Genomic DNA, 21,964 nt, shown 5'->3' with positions numbered 1-21,964 from the left:
TCGCTCTCTCTTTGTCTCTCTCTCTCTTTGCAGTGCTGGCTTCACAACAGTCTCAAATCAATTGCAATACAGTAATCAAAAGCATAATAATAACTCTGCGAATCACGATAAAGTAGGAGAAAAGACCCTAAGTCCCTGGATGAGTCTGCTTTGGCAGCTGACACTGGGAAGCCCGCTTGAAACACTTTCTGGATATGGTGCAAAAGGAACACTGGCTATGGGCAATGGCAAATCTGCATGACTCCGCCTATGAACTTGCCCAAGTAATTCACACCCCTCCTTTTTATACACTAAAAGCTGGCTTGCACAACTTCATGGTCTTTCTCTGTGCCAGTTGTTCTCATGGGGTTATAAGTATTTTCACTAACCAGGATTCTCCCGGCTCCTACCAGTTGCATCTTACACCTCTCTCTGATTGGTACCAATCAGTCATCCTTCCAGGACCTTCGAACTAATCTCATGTTTTTTGGGTCCACATAACCTCTACGGTATGTCTCCCCCGATCCACATCTCTTGGCATGGTACCGTAAACACGACACCTCGGCAGAACATATAGTTTTGTCTACTTGAAGTAGCAAAATAAGCATCAAAAGATTATTTGCTCTCTTAGCATGGTAAATGGGTTTTACGCATGCATATTCACTCATCAATGCTGGCTAACCTAACAAACTAACATAAGGGTTCTGTGAAAAAGTTTGGAATCAGCAGGTTCTCCATCAGTAGCTTGCTTGAAGTAACTTTGTTTGTTTGGATATTAAAGGTAAGAGTGGAGTCATAAAATAATGTTTCCTGATAATTTACGTCTCTTTGCTGGAATGCAAACCAGAGCCAGGTAACTAGTGGAAATTCAGACAAAATAGCTATAAGACATGGACCAGATTTATCAAGGTTTGGCGTTACTCTTGTGCCACGCAGAGATGACGCAAAACCAAAGTGAGATTTATCAAGCAGTGCAAGGCCACCTTGCTTGGTCCTGCATGGCTTGAGTAACGCAATGCAGAGCAAATCCCTGCCTTGCATTACTCTGTCACAGGAAGGTGTATTATGGAAGGAGCGTGGGTGTTCCCACAGATCCAGTCATGCATTTTGGCACAGTCCCAGATTCACCATTAGTGGTAGACCTGGGAATGTGTCAAAATGCTATGCCTCTCCAGGTGAGGCGTAACGAGGAGAAATATCTTTATTTCTCCTCCTTTTTTCCTTTTTCTATGTGTGTTGCATTCTGCAGCGCACTTAGAAAGAGGAACATGCCTCGCAGGATTGTTTTTGTACAGGAAAGTGTTCCTTCTTGCACAGAAACAATCCTGCCTACAACTTTCACCATGACGCAAGGGTGCCTGCATTGGCGCTAGGCTGTCAAACGTGCGGCTGCACTAGGAAAGGACAGGAATGCGCCTTATAATGTTACATACGTTGCAATCCTGCTCTTTCACGCAGCACAGCACAGCAAGGTGGCTGCTGCGTGGCGCTGTGTGAAAAAATGATAAATATGGGCCCAGATCTGTCTATTCAAACTTCAAAATAGGCCCTTGAAAGCATCCATACAGATTATTTTTGCTGCATTGTGAGCAGATGATCTTCCATGAACACACCACGCACCCCTTCCCCTAATGACAATTGTTTCAGCAGGAGAAGTCTGTCACCCATGGATTCCCTCTGGAAGGTGTACTAACCAGTTGCTTTTGGACACTCTAAATGTAGTAATTTCAGGAGGGACTGGCCAACTGTATGGCTGGTTGCTGTTCATTTTCAACAAGCCTCATTAGGATTTCTCTCACTTCTTCTGTTGATATTTCCGTAGATTACATGCGAGCATCCCCGAGTCCACAGACAGGAAGCCTTAACTCAGTCCCTGCATGCTCATGCTACTTATTGAGCCAACATGACCCCAAAGATCATTTTACATATAATGGCAGACATTTTGCATTCTTAGAAAGTGACATTTTACCAGTTGGTCAAACTCAGGCATTTCTCTAATTTGTCTGCATCCCATACCACATTGCCTTATTATATTGCCCAACACAATTTTTCTGAGGCATCTAGTGCAAATTGTATCATGTTAGGAAATGTGATTTGTAATGTATCTAAAACATTTGTTAATTTTGAATATTTACTTCTATTTCACAATTGCATTTCTCTCTAGTTTGAATTGTGTGGCTTTAATCAACGAACCTCCGTCTCTTCTGAAAAGAAACCTTGCTGTATATACTGTGAGCTTTATTATTTTTAAAGGAGACATTTTCCTGATGAGTTTGTTGTTAAATTGAACTTGATTTTAGGGTGTTGCGAATTGAGACACGTGGTTTTACTTAGGACCCTTCAACTCGTTTGTTAGAAAAAATAATCAGAATGCCACTTTCATATATTTTTCTCTTCATTGCCTGCTAATCTCTACATTTATGCAGTTGCTATGTATGTTACTTTCATCCTGTTGTAGTTACTCCCCCAAATGCCTCTTGGTTTGTGAACTGTGTTAATCACTGGCTGTTGCATTTGAATGCAGGTACCCCTGCATGAAGACCCAGGATGTTCTGCACATAGAGCTCTTCAGCGTCAGGACTTTCGAATACATCCGCTCAGTGAAAGGCTGTGGCGGCGACTTCATTTCAACCTTCTCAGTAAATCGACAAGGATCGCATGTGATAGCATTTTCTCCCTTACCCAACACTAACACTACTGAGATCCTTGTGTGGAATTTGGAAACTGAAGACCATAAACACATTGCAACATTTTGTTCGGTTCCTACTGGAGGTGAGAGACATTGGTGTGGAGGGGGGAGAGGGATGGGGGGGGGCTGACTCTTTAAAAATATTTTATAATTTGCTGTACTCACTAGAGCATTTGGTTAAGGCACATTTGCAACATCTCTTTCATCTCATGGTTAGTATCTCCAAATACTGTTATGTCTTTGCAGCTAATGACAAGACAGGAGCAGTACAGTCTGGAGTTTATGGAGTGTTGCACACTCTCAGTTTTATTGTGGATCTATACTGTAAAAATCTTTGTGCACTGAAAGTCCATATTTCAATGCATATTTATTTCTGACGGAGAAAACTGTGCATGGCGGGGTGCGTGTTTGTGTGCTTGTTTGTGAATGGGGAGCCATTGAAGCTCCTTCAGGTGTTGTGTTATATAAGTGCGCAGTGGAAAGGTGAGAGTGATTCTGGCCACCGAGTTCTGAATGTCCACAGCCTTCTGGTGAGTGTTTTTGTTGATCCCAGCATGGAGGGTGATCCTGTAGTCCAGTGTGGTTGTGACCTGATAGTTTTCTGGGTGCTGTTTGAGAGGCAATTGAAAATCTTCCACAGCATCTTCAGGGTATGGAAGCATGAGGTGGTGAAGGCATTGACATGGGTGGTTATGTTCAGTTTGCTGCAGATGATGATCCCCAGGTTCTTGGCCTGAGTTGTGGGGGACAATCCTAGCTCTGTTGGCCACAAGGTGGAGTCCCACAGTGATGTGCTGTTCTCGAAAATCATGATTTTGGTCTTGTCGTGTTCAGCTTTAGAGAGTTGGTGTTCCTCCATCGGGTAGTTTCAGTCATGCAGGCATTGAACTCGATCCGGGTGCTCAGCATTTTTATTCCTTGAGAGAAAGAATGAGTTGTGTGTCATCAGCGTAGGAGAGGACGTTGATATTATGAGAGTGGATGATGCTGGTTGGAGAGATCATGTATGCATTGAAGAAGGTCAGGTTCAGGGAGGGTCCTTGAGGAACTCTGCAGATGAGGTTACAGCCGTTTGCGGTGTACAGTGCCAGGTTGACTGACTGTATCCTTCCAGTCAGGAAGGTGCAGATCCATTGGAGTGCATGTCTTTGGATTCCAATATCATGTAGGTGTTGAATGAGGATGGGGTCGGGGAATGAGTCACATGCTGCTTAGAGATTCAGGAGAATGAATGCCACCCTGTTTCCTCTGTCTAGAGTCATGTGGATGTCATCCATGGCAGAGTTGAGGGCAAGGTTCTGTACTGATGCTTCCTTAAAGCCTGGAACCAGACTGAGTGGTGTCAAGAAGTAGGTGGTCATTGAGGTATTCGGAGACATGTTTGTTGATGATTTTCTCTAAAATCTTGGCGAGTAATGGTAGAAGGGAGATCTTACTGTTTTTGGCAAGTGCTGAAGGGACCGCAGAAGGTTTGTTCAGCAATGGGTAAACATTTGGTGTTTCCAAGCATCTGGTAAGGTTGCAGAAGAGATAGAGCCATTCAGAATGGGTGTGAGCATGACCCTGATGTGTAGCATCCTCTGGAGTAGGTGTGGTGAGAGCAGGGGTTCGATGGGGCTCCTAAGTGGATAGATTTCATGGTGGCGACTGTTTCTTCTGGGGTGATGATGGGCCAAGTGGTTGCACCTGTTCTTTGTATAAGATCAGGAGGCATTTGGCAAGGTCGCTTGGTTTCCATTGCAGGCCGAAGTTGTTGTTAATTGCAGTGATTTTGTTGCTGAACAATTGAAAGAGATTATTGCAGAGGGCATGCAAGTGGGTGATCGAGTAGGAGATGGCCGATAGTGAGGTGAAATCATTCACAATGGCAAAGTTTTCTTCAATTCTGTTGGTGCTGGCATTGAGGTGGTCTACTAGAGCGGCACGTTGGGACATCCGGATCATTTGCTGGTAGCGTCTAATTGTGGATTTCAGTGTGCTCTTGTCTGAATTGTCTGCCTCATTCTCCATTTGCGCTCCAGTTGTATACAGTGGTGTTTCACCAGTCTGAGTTCCTCCATCTACCAACTGTCTTGGGGTATGGCTCTTGTTGTATTGCCGTGTTTGATGAGGGCCAAGGAGCTGGTGCAGTAGGTAATCCAGTTGTTGAAATTCTTGATAGCTTTGGGGCAGCTGTTAAAGTGTTGATTTTGGTGTGTGTGTTGAGAGCGGTGTTGCAGTCCTTGTCATTGATGCTGTTCCAGTTTAAGCGGACTGGTCTGGCGGTGGTACATATGCATTGGACTAGGTCGGGAATGCTGAACTTGACAAGGGTGTGGTCTGTCCAGGGGGCCGGTGTGTGCTCATCGACGCGGATGTTGCTGAAGTTGGAAAAATAGGGTCCAGGTGGTGTCTGGTGACGTTTGTATGCCCCCTTACTTGTTGAGTGAGACCCAGATTTCCAAGGTGTTTAATGAGTGCTCTTGAGATGGGTTTAATGTGATCTTCCAGATGGAAGTTCAGGTCTCCCAATAGAATTGCTAGCATTCAGGGTGAGTGATGCAACAAAGTCCATGATGGTATAGATGAAATTGGTGCGTTGTCCTGCTGGTCAGTAGATGAGAGTGCCGGTTTGGGATGATGTTGGCTGTGACGTGGCGCTTGGACAACATGTGTTCCATGTTGGAGGATGACAGGTTTTTGTGGATGATGGCTTTTGTTATTGGGATTCTAATGTGTTCACTATCTAGGAAAGATGTAGCTGTGGGCATGCACTATATTATAATAACATGGCTTTTGAATCCATCAATGCAGTCCATGTGCCCACTCTATTGATGATATCTTGTGTAGTGAGTATGCAAAGGGTAGTGCTCTGATTGTACGCTCTACTGATGGTGTAGTTCTGGGCAATGTGCAGTAGGATTAAAAGAAGTACATTGTTTTTTGAGCATGCACAATAGAATTATATAGCACACTTGTGTGTAGGCCAGGACATATAAGGCAGGAGAATACCAGGGAGCAATGGTTTCATGACAATGTGTGAGTGAACTACTTTTTATGCAGTTCACATCGACAAAATACCTTAGGGATGATACCAACACTGATGGATAACCCCTAAAGCTAGCACCTAAGGGGTTTAGGCTAGACCACTGTAGCTAATGGGCAAAAGAAATTGTCCAAAAGCCTTTTCTGTAACTGAATGTGTGTATTTTGTGTGGTGGTGGTACATGACAACATGAACTTTCACAAGAGATCTAAAGCTACCTATAGGCAAGACTTTTGAAGGTAACAAGGACAATGTATATTAGGTGTGATAAGAGATGATCATAAACATTGGAGTGAAAAATATAGCAGATGCTAAAATGAATGAATGATTTAATCTCCAAACAAATCTGCCCTTAATTGGAGTAACAATTTAAGAATTATTTGTGTCTGATAGTACTTGATGATCATGCCATAACTGGACTTCTATAGCACCTTGGTATTACAGCTTTAAAATCAACTGTTAGAATCCAGGGGCCTTACATTATTTGTGCATAAATAGTTGTATCAGAGTAATTGCTCACCACGCCTAACATTTTAGGTCATCTATTGCTCAGAATCCATGTACTGTATCAAAAATGTGTTAACCCTATAAAATGTATTTAATATACTTCATATTAGTTCACAAGTCTAGAATTTATTTTTATGTATTCAAAAAGCTTAATTGTCCAAACGTCCTCACCTGAGCAACTTACATCCATTTTATATTTGGGGCCATCTCCCTAAGGATGCAAACAATTCTAAATTACTACACATCCGTGTAAAGGAATTCTTAAAAACAACCTAGAAAAAAACCCCGCACAGACAGGCTGTGGAGACAATGTATGAAAAAATAGGGGTACCCCTGAAACAAATTCCTAAATCAAGGAAAATATCTAGTTTGTCAAAATAATAATTTAGGAACATTAATCATTAGAATGGACCTAGGTATGAATAATATACAACAAGTATATGTCATCTAATACATCTGTGTCAACAGTTTCTGTTTTCATATTGTTTTATTTGGAATTTATAAATATATGTAAGAAATACAATAAATACAAAACAGTCAGAAAAATTCAAATAAATTCATCCATAAATGTCAATTCTCAATATTAACAGTCACATTACAGTTTCTTGACATCGTAGTGTTCAAGGAAAAAACATTCAAATATTCAGGTTCTCAAGACACAAAATGGTCATATCATAGATTTAAATCTTTAGCATGGCTAATACAAATATGTGTCCTACGCGCGTTTCGGCTAGGTGCCTTCATCAGGAAGCCATGTATTGTAAAGATATGACCTGAGGAATAAGAAAGAGACACTGATGCATGTATCAAGAGATATTATTCAAATTTAGCAAATACGGTCCTACAAAACTATTTTTCTTAAAAAAGGAGAAAGGGAGAAATATTTATATATTTTAAGTGAATAAAAACACTAGTTGCAAGCCACTCAAAAGAATTAAATTGGGCATCTCATACCACAGATGTAGCATAGGCCTACCACCAGATATCAAAGCGAGAGAAAGAGAATAGAAACCGAAAGGTGTAGCAGTTAGGAAGTATTTTCCATGTTGTGAAGTATTTACAAAAAAGTGTTTAAAGAATAATTTATATAGAAGATACACTGTCCCAGTATGGGGTATGTATATTCGAGATTAAAACAGGTGTATATACACCTGTTTTAATCTGGGGTAATATGGGGTATATGTATTCGAGATTAAAACAGGTGTATATACACCTGTTTTAATCTCGACTACACATACCCCATACTGGGACTACATTATATACTGGGAATATAATGATTAATGTTCCTAAATGATTATTTTTACAAATTAAATTACTGCACATAAACAGCAAGAAACTACTACATTCCAGTCACTGTAGAAGCCACATGTGATCTGATCATCTAATAGTGTGGCATTCTTGTAAAATTGAATACCCCTCTTCGTCATCAAAACATTCACATTCTATTAACATATCATCAAAATGTGATGCACATCAATTCTGTCAATAACCCAGATGACTTCTAAGAGGATTCCTCATACAATGAAATATTAAACCATTTAATATCATGATAAGTTACATGGGCTTGTACTCCAGTGATTTAGGACACTGATATTGATAGGTAAAAAGATACTCCATACCACGACATGGCTGATTCACCTTTTATAGCAGATTAGTTATCAAAAAAAAGATGCATCATGAGACATCCTGTTCACGTCATTAAAGCCAATCACGATAGACCAATATTGAAGAGAAAATATGGAAATCATCCATTCTATTATCTCATTTAGTTGGGACCCAAAGGTATTATGGTTTGCAGTCGATGTTATGATCAAAAGAAATATGCTCCTAATAACACCATCCACCTTGCTTCATTCCTTCTCAATTTCTGGTATTTGACCAACTCCACCATTTTCACTAGCTAATGTGGACACAACCACCTCTTTAACATGACTTTCAAATGAAAACATTAAGAGCAAGCCTGTTCTCATCATTATACCAGAGCTGGACTGACTTGCCCTAACCAAGAGACTTCAATTGGTAATGCTCTGTTACGCAATGTACATTATGTTTGACAGAAACTTGCCTTTCTTTCATTAATTGTGAGCTAGATATAAAATGTTACTACATCACTGGGAGAATAAACTTGGAGGTGGTTTGGTTTGTATACATATTGTGGTCAACACTAGTAGCCTTCCCAGAATGGCAATACTTCAGCTTCTCTCACCGAAAAGCACTTAATATTGCTTAACTTTCAGTGATATGTTGTTGGTCTACAGCCCCTTCTCCCTGTGGTCAAGCACTAAACTAACTGAAAGCTGTCCCAGATTTTCTTTTCGATTGTGGCAATGTTTTGAATCTGGGCAACTTAATTGTGTGGTTTAGCTAACCACCCATCCCTCAACCATGTTACCCCCTGGATTTATTCTCCCGATTAGGCATTAGCCCATTGTTGAACACTGCCACACAGGGGAAGAGTAAAACACTAGAGTGCTCATTGCAGCTGGACCGTAATTCTGATGTGTTTGGTGACTGATGGAGCCAGCCAAATTGGGAATTACAAGTACCACAGAAAAGTGCAACTCCGATATACGATTTGACAAAGACATTTTCCTTGCTAAAAACAAGCAAGATGTGCGGGTGACAACAGGCATGGTAATGGGATAGTGCAGTTCCACAATGGAGCAGAGAGAGGTGAAAGCTAGGATTCCCTTCAAACTAATAACATTGCCAAATAAAGTCACAGGGCCTGGTTCACAAAGGTAAATTTACACTTTTTATGATTTGTTGCTATTCACAAAGGAGAGGACTGTCCTGTCGTTTTTATGTGAGGAGACTCCGCACTCATAAAGATACTACTCATAAATTCCTTTGTGAACAGTAAACAATCGTAAACATACACAAGAGTAAGTTTGCCATTGTGAATCAGACCCTTCTCATTTTAGAATAATGCTAAGAAGGAGTTAACTTTGTACCAGACACTGTGTAATTACTTGGAATTGGCTAGTTGTGCACCTCTAAACAATGAGCCAGCGGTAGCAGCAAATATTTAACACAATAGCACTTGCATGCAGTTGCCTTAGTTATGATGAGACACCTCGCATCAGCAACAAAGGGACAACAGGTGCAGGCAGCTGATGTATCCCTAATTCTTCATCACTGGTGCTCACTCATTAGTAGATCACGCTAGTGCAGTGATTAATGCTAATACCACTAGATTGAGTGACTGTTTCTATCAATGATTCTGATTCACTTTTGCCCAATTGAGCAAAACTCTTCTCAAACTGATTAATAACAGTGATCCTTTGGGCTTTGCTCACAATATCTGCCATGGGGAAGTGGTGGAATCTTTTGCCTCAGTGCTGGTCTTGGAGTTTAGCAAATAAATATATTGTTACTAACATTCCTGACTCTTCCAACATGGATGGAAGAAGCTGATGTTTACCGATTCCTTAAAAAGACAGTTGTTTATTGCCTTCCTGTCTAAATATTGGCCTATTACTCAGCTGTGGTTGCATTAAATCTGGTGGAGAAAATAGTGATTGGCCAATATCAGATCTTGGTTGAATATGACATTCAACAAGTTGGTGTCCTCACTTGGTAATCAAGTTAGTGGTGGTTGTTGCCTTGAATGAGTTAAGAATGCAGACCACTTTATCTGTGTGTCTACTATGGTCTCTTTCATACCTTTGAAATCATCCAACATCAGTCCATTCTCACCAGTCTTCACACTATCTCAGTTTGGTTATAACCTTGATTGCATATTGTCTCGCTGCCAATGGGCTGTATATGGCTATTCCACATCCAAACTGAATGGAAAGCAATTAGAGATCCTACTTCCATGCATTCTATTAGGCTCCCTTATCTTCTATTGCCTTTCTGATTAGAAATTCTGGGTTTATCTTTGTCTCGAAAATTTCACTGGAGACCCAGGACAATTCTGTGTCACTAAAACAAAAGTCCTGTGTACACGTTTGTGTGTGATGGGTTTTAGTGTGAAAAACAATTTCTAACACAATGAACTTGTAGAAATAATGAAGGTTTGAGATCTTGGAAAGTTTCAGCAGCTGGATTTATAAGTCAATCCAGATCAGTACAGAGTACATTCAACCAGCCGACACGTGTTTCGTCACAACATGTTACAATTGTGACTCTTCAGGGCTGGGAAGGACACAAAATAAACAAAAAATAAATAAAAGTAAAAGATACACAAACATTCGAAATATTTGTGTGAAAACACCAAGTTAATAATAAAAATAAAAATAAAATTAAATAAGGGAGAAACGGCGCAACAGGAGTGATTGCATAGAAACACCCTGTTGGTATTCAAAACCATATTGTGCAAAAGGCATTGATGGGGTGACTATCTAATACATAGAAAAACCAAAATATCATGTGGATTTTGTGACTCTTATTAATGGATAAGCTCTTGTGGAAGAGCAACACAATGAGAAATCTAAGAAAAGAAAGATTATTATATAATTTCATATTAACATATTGAAATCGTTCGGTGCATTGTTTGTAGAGACGTACAATATCTGCGTCTAAGAGAAGACCAAGCCATGCAAAGTATCAAACGTTGGTCGAATTGCAATTGTAAAGATCATGACAACATTAATGATAGATTGTATGTCCAGAATAAATCGTATGTTCTTCACAAAAAAGCCAAGTGCGCAAATATTCACACAACTGAGAAGTGACATAGAAAAGATACCTCCACGTAAAATACATTCTAAATATTCGTGATAACGTATATTGCGTACTTCAAGAGGAGTTGTTCTAAGCACAAGAAAGAGAGCGAGAACCAACATGCTATGCCTGAAATAGAACATAGGGAACACATAACAAGCTAGGACATATTGTTGTTGTTAACAGGTTGCTAGCTTTCATAAAGAGTACATGCGGCACGCATATATCTTATAATTAACCGTGAAATCACAAGCAGTAATGGTAAGGAAGCGAAAAGAAAGGGTAAAGGAAAAAGGAAAAACTACTGGCACGTTGTGACGAAACACGTATCGGCTGGTTGAATGTACTCTGTACTGATCTGGATTGACTTATAAATCCATCTGCTGAAACTTTCCAAGATCTCAAACCTTCATTATTTCTACAAGTTTATTGTGTTAGTAATTGTTTTTTACACTAAAACCCATCACACACAAACATGTACACAGGACTTTTGTTCTTTTGTACGTGTGGACTCACATCCACACCCTTGCAGGGGTTGTTTTACTTGGGTTTGTTCTCCCCTGACCTGTTTGCACCATGTATTTATTAGTCACAGTTATATCTCATACATGCACAAGCTAGAGCGCCATCTTTTCCTGTGCATAATCTAAACCCATCACCGATATAGTATCTTGTTCTAACAGGAAGGGCAGCCGCTACGTGTCAACTATCCCTTAAACTTCTGCTCATTTACTCACAGCGTATTATGGATAGGGACAAGATTGCTTCTGAACTATTTGACAATTTAGCAAGAGGTGTTCCATTGGTCAGTACAGCCACTAGTAACAGTTCACAACGCAAGGAAGGACTCAAAGAAAAGTTCATAAAGTTGGAAAGATTGAAAAAATCAGAAAACTCACGCTGGTGGGACAGCGCAACCTTGAAGCAATATCTGAGGCTGAAAAGAGTTCCTAGGGGACTTCGTTCACAAATATTTCCCACATTCGATGACCTGGACGACGACCTCCTGGGTAAATGGGAAGAAACCCTAACTGTAAACTCTAATACTCTAATACTCATACTAATTGAAAACGCCGAACGAAAAGTGACCAAGCTACAAATAGAAATCTCCAACCTTGAGAAAGAGATAGAAGAACTTGATCTAAAAGAAGCCACTGAGAAAAATTATACTATCTTAAAGGAGATACTGGCAAAACATCAGAATGAAATAAAAGAAAGAAAAACAAGACAATTAAAGGGGGACGAGGTTGACTACAAGGAAGTTCGGGTATTCACATTTGCCCGTAAATACGACAGAGTGGTCCAAAACCCTCTCAAAATCAACAAAAACGATAAAGGGGAGACAGCGTCTGCTTCATCCAGTTCATCATCTCTCAACACATTACTAACAAGTGGCAGCGAATCAGAAAACCAAGGCCAGCCAAATCCCAAAGCCACATCATCCTATTTTGTACGGGAAGTACAGACAATCAGACGGGAAAACAGAACCCAACAACGACAGGCCACATGAGACAAAAAACCCGGAGAGGAAAAAGAGCTGGAAAAGGATCAATACAAAAAGAAGCTGAGATCAGGAGACGAGAAGAAACAATAACGGATAGAGAAGAAGTACAAGTGGTTAACCTTTCAGCCAATCCACTGACCAAGGACATGGTCTCTCTTTTAAGCAAAGGCCTTAGCTTCAATCCCCATGAGTCATTAGGGGTCTCAAATTAAAGAAACACTTTGCCATGAGGCCGACCGTCACCGATAATAAAATAAGTATCTACAACATCAACTCCTCAACAACTCAGACCATCAATGAGATTAAAGCCACACATCTTCTCCTTTCAATAACTGACACACATGATCCTCCACGAGACATGGACATGCTACTTCAAGACCTAGACATTGACCCGAGTTCCACCATCCCCAGTGGTCTAAAAACAAGATCTAAGTGGACACCTACCCTCTCAGGTGGAAATCCCATAGATACCTTTGACAACCAGGTATTGGATGACCTAGACGAATATGAACTTAGAAATTACAGCAGCTCCCACTGAATAAAAGACAACCTCACAAGAGGTGAACGACTGGCTTTGAATACACTTAGAAATGAGGATAACATCATCATAAAAGAGGCAGATAAAGGGGGGAACGTGATCGTCATGAACCAATCGGACTATCACGATGAGATAATGAGCCAATTACAAGACAACTCCTGTTATGAACCACTCAGCAGCAACCCAATGGGCCCTTTAACATTACTGATTAATAAGAATCTTCAAAATTGACAAACACAAGGATTGTTAGATGAAGAAGAAGCCCTCTACCTTAAGGTAATTAGACGAACCTACCCGTGGCTATACACACTGCCCAAGGTGCACAAACAGGCTACATTCCCACCAGGGAGACCAATCATCTCAGGTATAGGTGGTCCCACAGAAAGACTATCGCAATATGTGGACCTATTCCTTAACCCTATGGTTAAAAATATACCTTCCCACATCCAGGACACAAAGCACATATTGGGGATACTAGCGGACGTTCAATGGCAACCTAATATGATCATGGCCACCTTGGACATAGTGTCATTGTACACCTCTATCAAACCAGACTTGGGACTCGAAGTGATCACAAAATCTCTACACAACAGACCAGCCAATCTTTGGCACCATACCAACATGATCATTTCTATGATGGAAATCATACTTAATAACAATTGTTTCATGTATAACCAGAAATGGTACAAACAGACAAGGGGAGTGGCCATGGGCTCCAGATTCTCACCATCATTTGCAAATGTGTACATGGGCACATTGGAAAGTGAATGGATATGGGGAATGAAGGGGGCTCAATGGATTGAATATAATATCTACTGGGGGAGATACATCGACGACTGTCTGCTCCTCTGGTCTGGACCCCAAGACAAACTAGGGGGCATATTATCAAGTAAGGGCGTTACATTATCGCCGCTTTTATCGGCAAGAAACTGCCGATAAAGCGGCGATAATGGGCTTGATAATATGCTCTATGCATATTGTTAGATGTGAAGACATCTAACATGGGCTTCGATTGGAATTCATAGAGCATATTATCAAGCCCATTATCGCCGCTTTATCGGCAGTTTCCTGCCGATAAAAGCGGCGATAATGTAACGCCTTTACTTGATAATATGCCCCTAGATTCTTTCTGTCAATACCTCAACGCCAACGATATGGACATGAAATTCACCTGCCACTCAAGCTCTTCTTGTGTCTCCCTTTTGGATATTGAACTATATATGAAGGACAACATCTTACGCAGCAAATTGTATCGCAATGAAACTTCATGCAATGCGATACTCCATGCGGAAAGTTCACATCCCCTCCATCAGATACAGACTATCCCTTATGGGGAATTTACAAGAGCAAGACGTAATTGCAGCAAGGATACAGAATTTGAGAAATGTCTTATAGACATGAAACACCGGTTGGCCAAATGTGGCTACAAACAACAGACAATATGTAAAGCAGCAACAAGAATTGTAAAATACAAAAGAGAAAGAACATTATAAACCAAGAACAAAGACAAGGGAACTAAACAACCGGTACGCCTAATCACTGACTACAATGAGTTAAGTGTCATAATGAGAAAAAGCTTCAGCAAGCACTGGAGCACCTTACTAAAAGACAAGGCACCAGCTGGCAGATGCATCAAACAAAATAGCTCCTGGTAAAATAGCGAATCGGTAAAACAGGCAGTTACCGAACGCAAAACCTGAAATCCCAATTCATCAACCCCAAATCCCCAAAAAATGAAGAATCGCAAAATAACCCCCGCGGTAAATTACCGAATCGCAAATTAGCTAATTGGTAATACCGAGAATGAAATCAGCCCCCGGAAATACCGAATCGCTATTAAAAAGTCGCAACGGTATGCACCAAAAATCGCAAATAACCAAAATGCACAAAATCGCTATTTTGCATAAGCAAAATAAGGGGAATCTCAACCAGGAGGTAAAGTTGGTGGAAGGAATAAAAAATAAAATAAAAAAACAGACAGGTGTGTACAATCAGAAACCCTTCAAATATGCCTCTCGAGGCCCTGTATGTTTTCCAAAATGGCTGCCCTCTACGTGCTTGCTAGGAGGATGAGAATCAACGCTGCTGCACAGCGCAGGAGGAGGATCCAGGACAGGGTTTTCAGGCTGCGCATCACATTGCTGGGCCAGACAGAGGAACTAATCTATGACAAGTACAGACTGAATCGGGCAATGATCATGTGCCTCATTGCTGACCTGGAACCACTACTGCAGCACCATACCCGTAGGACCAACGCCATCCCTGCCCACGTCCAGGTCCTATGCAGCCTGTACCTGCTGGCGTCTGGAAGCTTCCAGGGGGTCATAGCAGAAGCCGGAGGCGTGTCGCAAAGCGCACTTTCACGCTTCTTCCACAAATTCCTAGATGCCATGCTGACATTGATTCATAACCACATCACCTTCCCCACAACCCCACAGCAGTTGAACCGCACCAAACAGGACTTCTACCAAGTGGCACAATTACCCCATGTGATAGGATGCGTTGACTGCACGCATGTCCCCATCTGTTCCCCCTCAGCCAACGAATACATCTTCCGCAACCGGAAGTCCTATCACTCCATTAACGTGCAGGTCGTGTGCAATGCCAAGCCCATCATAAAGGACATTGTGGCACAATTTCCTGGAAGCACACACGACGCATACATATTCCGACACAGTGGCATCCACAGGCGTCTGCACAACAGTGAATTTGGAGAGGGTCACCTACTAGGTACATACTAATGCCTCATCATTAACTCCATCCTCACATATGTAATTGTATTCATGCTGCTAACCCTTTGCTCCCCACCCTGCAGGTGACAGCGCCTATGCCTTGCGTGAATATCTCCTCACTCCCTACCTCAACCCAGCAACACGTCAGGAGCAGCGCTACAACGCAGCACATATCAGTACCAGGAATGTGGTAAAGCGAACCTTTGGCATCCTCAAGAGTCGCTTCCGGATCCTACACAAGACAGGAGGTGCCTTGCAGTATGACCCGGTGACCTGCTGCCGGATAGTAGCGGTGTGTGCCATACTGCACAACATTGCCACAAGAAGGGGGATAACAATAGAGGTGGACGGAGATGACGACTTTCGTGCACAGCAACCCTCCCCAACACCAACAGGCACACTTACCTGACACAGCTGAAGGTCAAAGGAAGCGGACATACATCACACGACATCACTTCTGAGACAGGTAAGAATGAACCATCACAACATAATCTGGTGTGCAAATGTTTAATGCACATGAGCACTTGTCAGGTGAAAATAAATAAAACGTCTACATGACGCAGACCAAAAACATAGGTGAGGATACATGTCCGTTGTCATCATGGTAATATCTTGTAGTAGTGTAGGTGGTCCATGGTTACATCACCATGGCCAAGGACCCTATGGGACATGGCTATTTGCGCCTCCCACGTACCCCCAGCCTCCTGTCGCGTGACTCCTCAACATCACCACGATGTGCGTCAGTGGCTGTGGTGCTGCGCGAACTGCGCCTCCTCTCGCTGGCCTCCGGCACAGAGAAGCTGCTGACGCTTGATGCAGTCTCACTCCCCTCCTCCACTCCCAAACTGCTGGCACTAAAAGTCCCAGACTGCAGATGCTCCACTGCAGTGGTCACTTGGCCCAAGGCCTTTGCCACATCTCCACAGTAATGGCCCAGGTCAACCTGCAGGGACACAGATCTCCGTGACAGTACAGCTGTGCTGTTGCAGAGCTTTGTGATGGCCCTAATGGAGGCATTGGAACAGAGCAAGTTCTGGCGATGCCTCCTGCGCTCGCTCTGTTGCCCTGCAATGATGGCACATGTGAGCTCCTGTAGGCACAGTTTTATGTCTCTGTTACCCTCAGCAACGGCTGTGGTCATCTCACGCACAGCGTCTGTCATGGTGCCCATTTTGTTTGCCAATTTTGCCATGTTTATGTTGATAGCACCCATGTGTCTCCCCTGCAGGCGCTGAACCCGCAGCATCTGTGACTCAACCACACAGTAGCCGTGTGTTGGCTCCTCAGATCTCTCTGCAGCTCTTCCCAGGGGCCTGCCCCGCTGTAGGACTCGGACACGTGCTGGTGTTTGAGCTGGCGGAGTGACAACTGACTGCCGTGGAACATTTGTGGCTGCTGGCATCTGCTCCGTCTCCATCACCTGCAGGGAGGGGACATTTGCCCTGCAGCTTGGTTGTGTTCTCTGCGCTGGTGGTGGTGGTGTTGTCCGCGCTGGTGGTGGTGGTGATGGTGGTGGTGGTGTCGTGGGATGACGTTCCTGCGGAGTCTCTGCATCGGTCCCTGCCGGGGTTTCTGAGATTATGAGGCGTCCGCTGTCATCTGAATCCAGGGTTGATGCATCTGTGTGTGAAACAGTGCATTGTTATTATAATGTCTGGATGTATATGTGTGGCATACTTTCAACTACATAAATGACATATTTGGACTGACTATTGGCCCTGTGCAGCTGGTCTCATTTCATTAACATTGGGGATCATACATGCACACTTTGTTGATATGACTACAACTCCCAAGATGCAACACTTTGTTGAGGGTATATGCGTTAGGCACTACTACATGTGCATTGTGATTGGCCTGGGGGAATGGGCAGGGGTAGACAACATGCTGCATATCTGCACTGGCATGCATCTTACCATGTTCTCCTGCCGCAGCGCCGGAAGTGTCCAATTGGGTGACCACCCACAACTGCTTCAGGCTCAATGGTTCCCTCAACGAGGTCCTCGAGGGCTGTGTGTGACGTTGGATGTTCCCCCTCCTGTGCCAGCTGCATCCTTCACCCTTTCAGCAATCCTCTCCTTCGCCCTTTTCCTGAGGTCATACCACCTCTTTTTCAGGTTGTCTATGCTGCGGCGGGTGACTCCTACAGCATTTACACTCTCCTTGATGCGCAGCCAGACCTTGCGCTTCTCCGCCTCAGGCACCTTTAGGGACAGCTTCCCAAACAGCCTGTCATGTTTGCTGCTCACCCCCTCGATTAGAAGTTCAAGTTCTTTGTCAGAAAACTTCCTCTTCCTCTTTCTGAGCGTGTCTTTGTTCTGGGGTGCATCCTTCTTCATCCTGGAATGCAGTGGAATAGCTGTTTTTTTGTATCTCTGTTTCTCTCCTCAGCTCCTGTGCTCTGCCCTCTTCTCTGAGCTCCTCAGGGCACTGAATGAAGCATGGGCTGGAAAACTTCCTGGTTGTGATGTCATCAACCTGCTTCCAACGCGACCTTTTTTTGCGAATTCGCCAATACCGAAATCACAAATACCGATTCGGTATTTGCTAATTCGGTATTTGCTATTTTTTATTTTGGACTCTCGCTATTGTGGTTTCGGTATATTTTACAGATTTTTAGCGATTCGGTATTAAATACCAAATCTGTTGATGCATCGCGGAATACGAGTCCTTATTTGCGATTCCTTATTTTTCGCAAATAAGGACTCGTGTTACCGAATTTTGATGCATATGCCCATAAGTGAATGTATACCTACCCGACCGCAGATCACATTCCGCAAAGGCAGGACATTGAGGAATAGACTCAGCCCAACGGTTCCACGCTCCAGCTTCACCCCATCATGGCTGACGACGCTTACCATTGGCTTTCATAAATGTGGTGGCTGTGGGGTCTGTAAATGGGCACTCAGTGGCACCAAAGAATTCAAGGACTGGAAAGGACATAAGTACAACATTTCCCGCAACATCAATTGTAACACCAAATATGTTGTGTACATGCTGCAATGCACTTGCAAAAAATACTACGTGGGCAGTATCATCAGGGCTCTGAAGGAACGCATTATGGAACATGTCAGGGCAATGCGCAATGGTGATGCCAGATACCCAATGTCATCTCACATATCCTTATGTGCTACACAAGGAACCAACAAGACCCTGGCTTTCTTTGGAATAGATGTCTCCGACCCCAGCGTGAGAGGGGGCAATCGAGAATTGCGACTGAGGAGACTAGAAGAAACTTGGATCATGCGTCTGCAGTCAGTCAAGCATGGGCTTATCATTGACCATGAACTTCAATATTTCTTGGGATCATAAACCGTTCTACGGCCGTTTGGTTTCGTATTCCTTATAAATTCCCTAACTACGAACTCACGACTAATGTAACGTATGAACTTATATGAACACTTATGTCTACACTCCATTTATACCTACAATCCATATTGTAAAATGACATTTCTCTTTAGTGACTTCCAACTGTATAGACTTATACATGTTTTGCCATTTTATTTATTCAACTATCCTGAAATGTTGTCATCTCTTTGCTGAGACACAGGATTTATGATGTCCTATGCTAATCTTACTTGTTTTTACACCACGTCGCATACACCCATTTTTATGCCCGTGGGTATTTGCATCGCCTCCCCCCGTCCCGCAGTAGAGTTTATATTTTTGTCAACCAGAGAGCCTTTCGCTCTCCGTTACACCGCTCTCCAAATTACTGAATTATCCGTTTTTTCTACATATTTATTGCTTCACAGCCATCTCAGTGCGATCCTTCCATCACGCTGACATCTCTTATCCTATTTGCATGTTTATCATTCACGGTCCTTTATTCACTTCCTGGTTTCCCATTGACCCGTTACACAACAGAACCTCCCGTTCTAGTGTTCCTTCCCTCCCGTTCTATTTAGACTTCCGGTTTCCTGTTGATCCGCACCCATATACATCAGAACAGACCACGAGACGTGCTGCGTTCCAGCACAGGTAAGCCTCACCAACACCTTCATGTTTTTTGATATCCCAACCCGAGGATTACTATTTAGACGTTCCTCCACCCTTTTTTCTTCCAGATCGAACACCGTAAGGGACGGAGCCATCCTTTACATCCATTTTATTTACCCTGAGACGTGTGGAGATGGTTATAATATATCTCCTGATCTATACCAGGATCATTCATTTCCTCATAATTCTGCATTTGGAATGAATATCACCGGTACGTGGGCAAGCTAACTTAGCCTTTACCGCATTACTTTTTCGTGGCAATTTACCCGTAGATCCCTTTTGTGAGACCATTATTTTTCTACTTACAGAACTCTTTGCCGCTTATTCACAACATACAGGTAAATCCCTGCACGTGCATGTTGTCCTATCACTATTTGTACAGGTCCCCGACCTGTAGCACATATAACCCGGACCGTGTCCCCCTCTTTTCTATTTTGCGTAACAGGGAACTTATCGCAACTCAACTACCATTGTACGTTTTCTGATCCATTTTGGAAATACACCTGGGTGGTTAAATGGTTTTCATATAAATCTGTCAGCAGTTTTTCCTTTTTCCTTTACCCTTTCTTTTCGCTTCCTTACCATTACTGCTTGTGATTTCACAGCTAATTATAAGATATAATGCGTGCCGCATTTACTCTTTACGAAAGCTAGCAACCTGTTAACAACAACGATATGTCCTAGCTTGTTATGTGTTCCCTATGTTCCATTTCAGGCATAGCATGTTGGTTCTCGCTCTCTTTCTTGTGCTCAGGACAACTCCTCTTGAAGTACGCAAATTTTGAATGTATTTTACTTGGAGGTATCTTTTCTATGTCACTTCTTACTTGTGTGAACATTTGCGCACGTGGCTTTTTTGTGAAGAACATACGATTTATTCTGGACATACAATCTTCCATTAATGTTGTCATGATCTTTACAATTGCAATTCGACCAACGTTTGTTACTTTGCATGGCTTGGTCTTCTCTTAGACGCAGGTATAGTCCATCTAAGCCAATGGTGTGTTCTGTCCCAAAAAGACGCTGGAACAAACTTAAGCTAGATGAGTTCTTCCATCTCTTATCAGCTGACCCGCTTGACGTCTCAGGTCCTCCGGATCAGATGTACGACAGGTTCACCGACTGGGTCTCCAGGGCCTTGGACACCCTCATCCCCTTGGTGACCCGCAGAACTGGTTTAGGTAAGGCCAGCCCTTGGTACGATGACTCTCTGCGAGCCCTGAAGGTGTCTTGCAGGCGCGCAGAGCGGGCTTGGCGCAAAGCCTACTCCAGCTCTAAGAAAGTCGTATATCAGGCTACAGTGAAGGTGTACCATCGGGCGGTGTGTAGAACCCGTGCCGCTTTTTATGCGACACAATTCAGGAACAGTTCGAACCCAGCAAAGGCTATCTTTAAGGTAATGAAAGACCTCACTGCCAAAAAGGTTGTAGCATCACATCAGAGCTCTCTGGAGCACTGTGAAAAGTTGGCAGAGTTTTTTCTAGAAAAGGTGAATGCTATTTACCGGGGCTTCCCTGTGGTCGTTTCCTCGGTGATGACATCATCTAAGCCTCCACCATCTGAGGGGCTGTGTTCTTTACCTTTGGTAAATCCTGATAGCCTAGGCACTTTGGCTTGCAAAGTGAAATCTGGGTCCCCTGAGGATCCACTTTGCCCCGAAGTGTTCAAGGACCTGGCGGTACATGACATCTCTCCGCTTTGTTCCTTGGTCAATGCGTCTTTGACTTCTGGCGTCGTTCCACTTAAGTGGAAGCGAGCCATGGTTCGACCGATCCTGAAGAAACCTAGCCTGGATGGAAGCAAGCCGGAGAGCTATCGGCCTATTTCACTCTTGCCGTGGCCGGCCAAGGTGATGGAGGCACACGTAAATGCCGCGCTCTCAGAACATCTCTGTCGAGCTGACATACTCGACGCTACGCAGAATGGGTTTAGGGCAGGTCACAGCACGGAGACGGCTCTGCTGTATATGGTGGAGCACCTCCGCTCCGTGCTTGACGCGGGACAAACGGCAGCGCTGGTGCTATTAGATCTAAGCGCTGCCTTTGACACCGTCTCGCACCCTATCCTTCTGCAGCGTTTAGAGGATGCTGGTGTTTCCGGCATAGCACTCGACTGGTTCCGGTCGTTCTTATCAAACCGGGCCTTTAGCGTGACCGTCCCACCCTTTCAGTCTAAATTCCACCCGTTGAACCTGGGCGTCCCCCAAGGCTCCTCGCTGAGTCCTACGCTGTTCAACCTGTACGTAAGGCCGCTAGCTGAGGTTGTCAAACTATGGGGTATGACCATGGTATCATATGCCGATGACACCCAGCTAGCGGTCACGATC

The 21,964-nt window shown here is 43.2% G+C and overlaps 1 protein-coding gene across 1 annotated transcript in view; it reads left to right on the top strand.

Annotated features, from left to right (window-relative positions):
* Positions 1 to 21,964, top strand: part of LOC144821717 (uncharacterized) — a 714,421-nt gene that overhangs the window by 433,870 nt on the left and 258,587 nt on the right. The window contains exon 22 of the mRNA XM_078678931.1: positions 2,504 to 2,751. Within this exon, the coding sequence (XP_078535057.1) occupies positions 2,504 to 2,751 (248 nt within the window). The remainder of the gene's footprint in view (positions 1 to 2,503; positions 2,752 to 21,964) is intronic.

This window comes from Lissotriton helveticus, chromosome 2_2 (genome assembly GCF_964261635.1).
Source record: "Lissotriton helveticus chromosome 2_2, aLisHel1.1, whole genome shotgun sequence".
NCBI lineage: Eukaryota > Metazoa > Chordata > Amphibia > Caudata > Salamandridae > Lissotriton > Lissotriton helveticus.
Note: the sequence above shows the minus strand (reverse complement) of the source record. Positions and strands in the feature narration are given on the sequence as shown.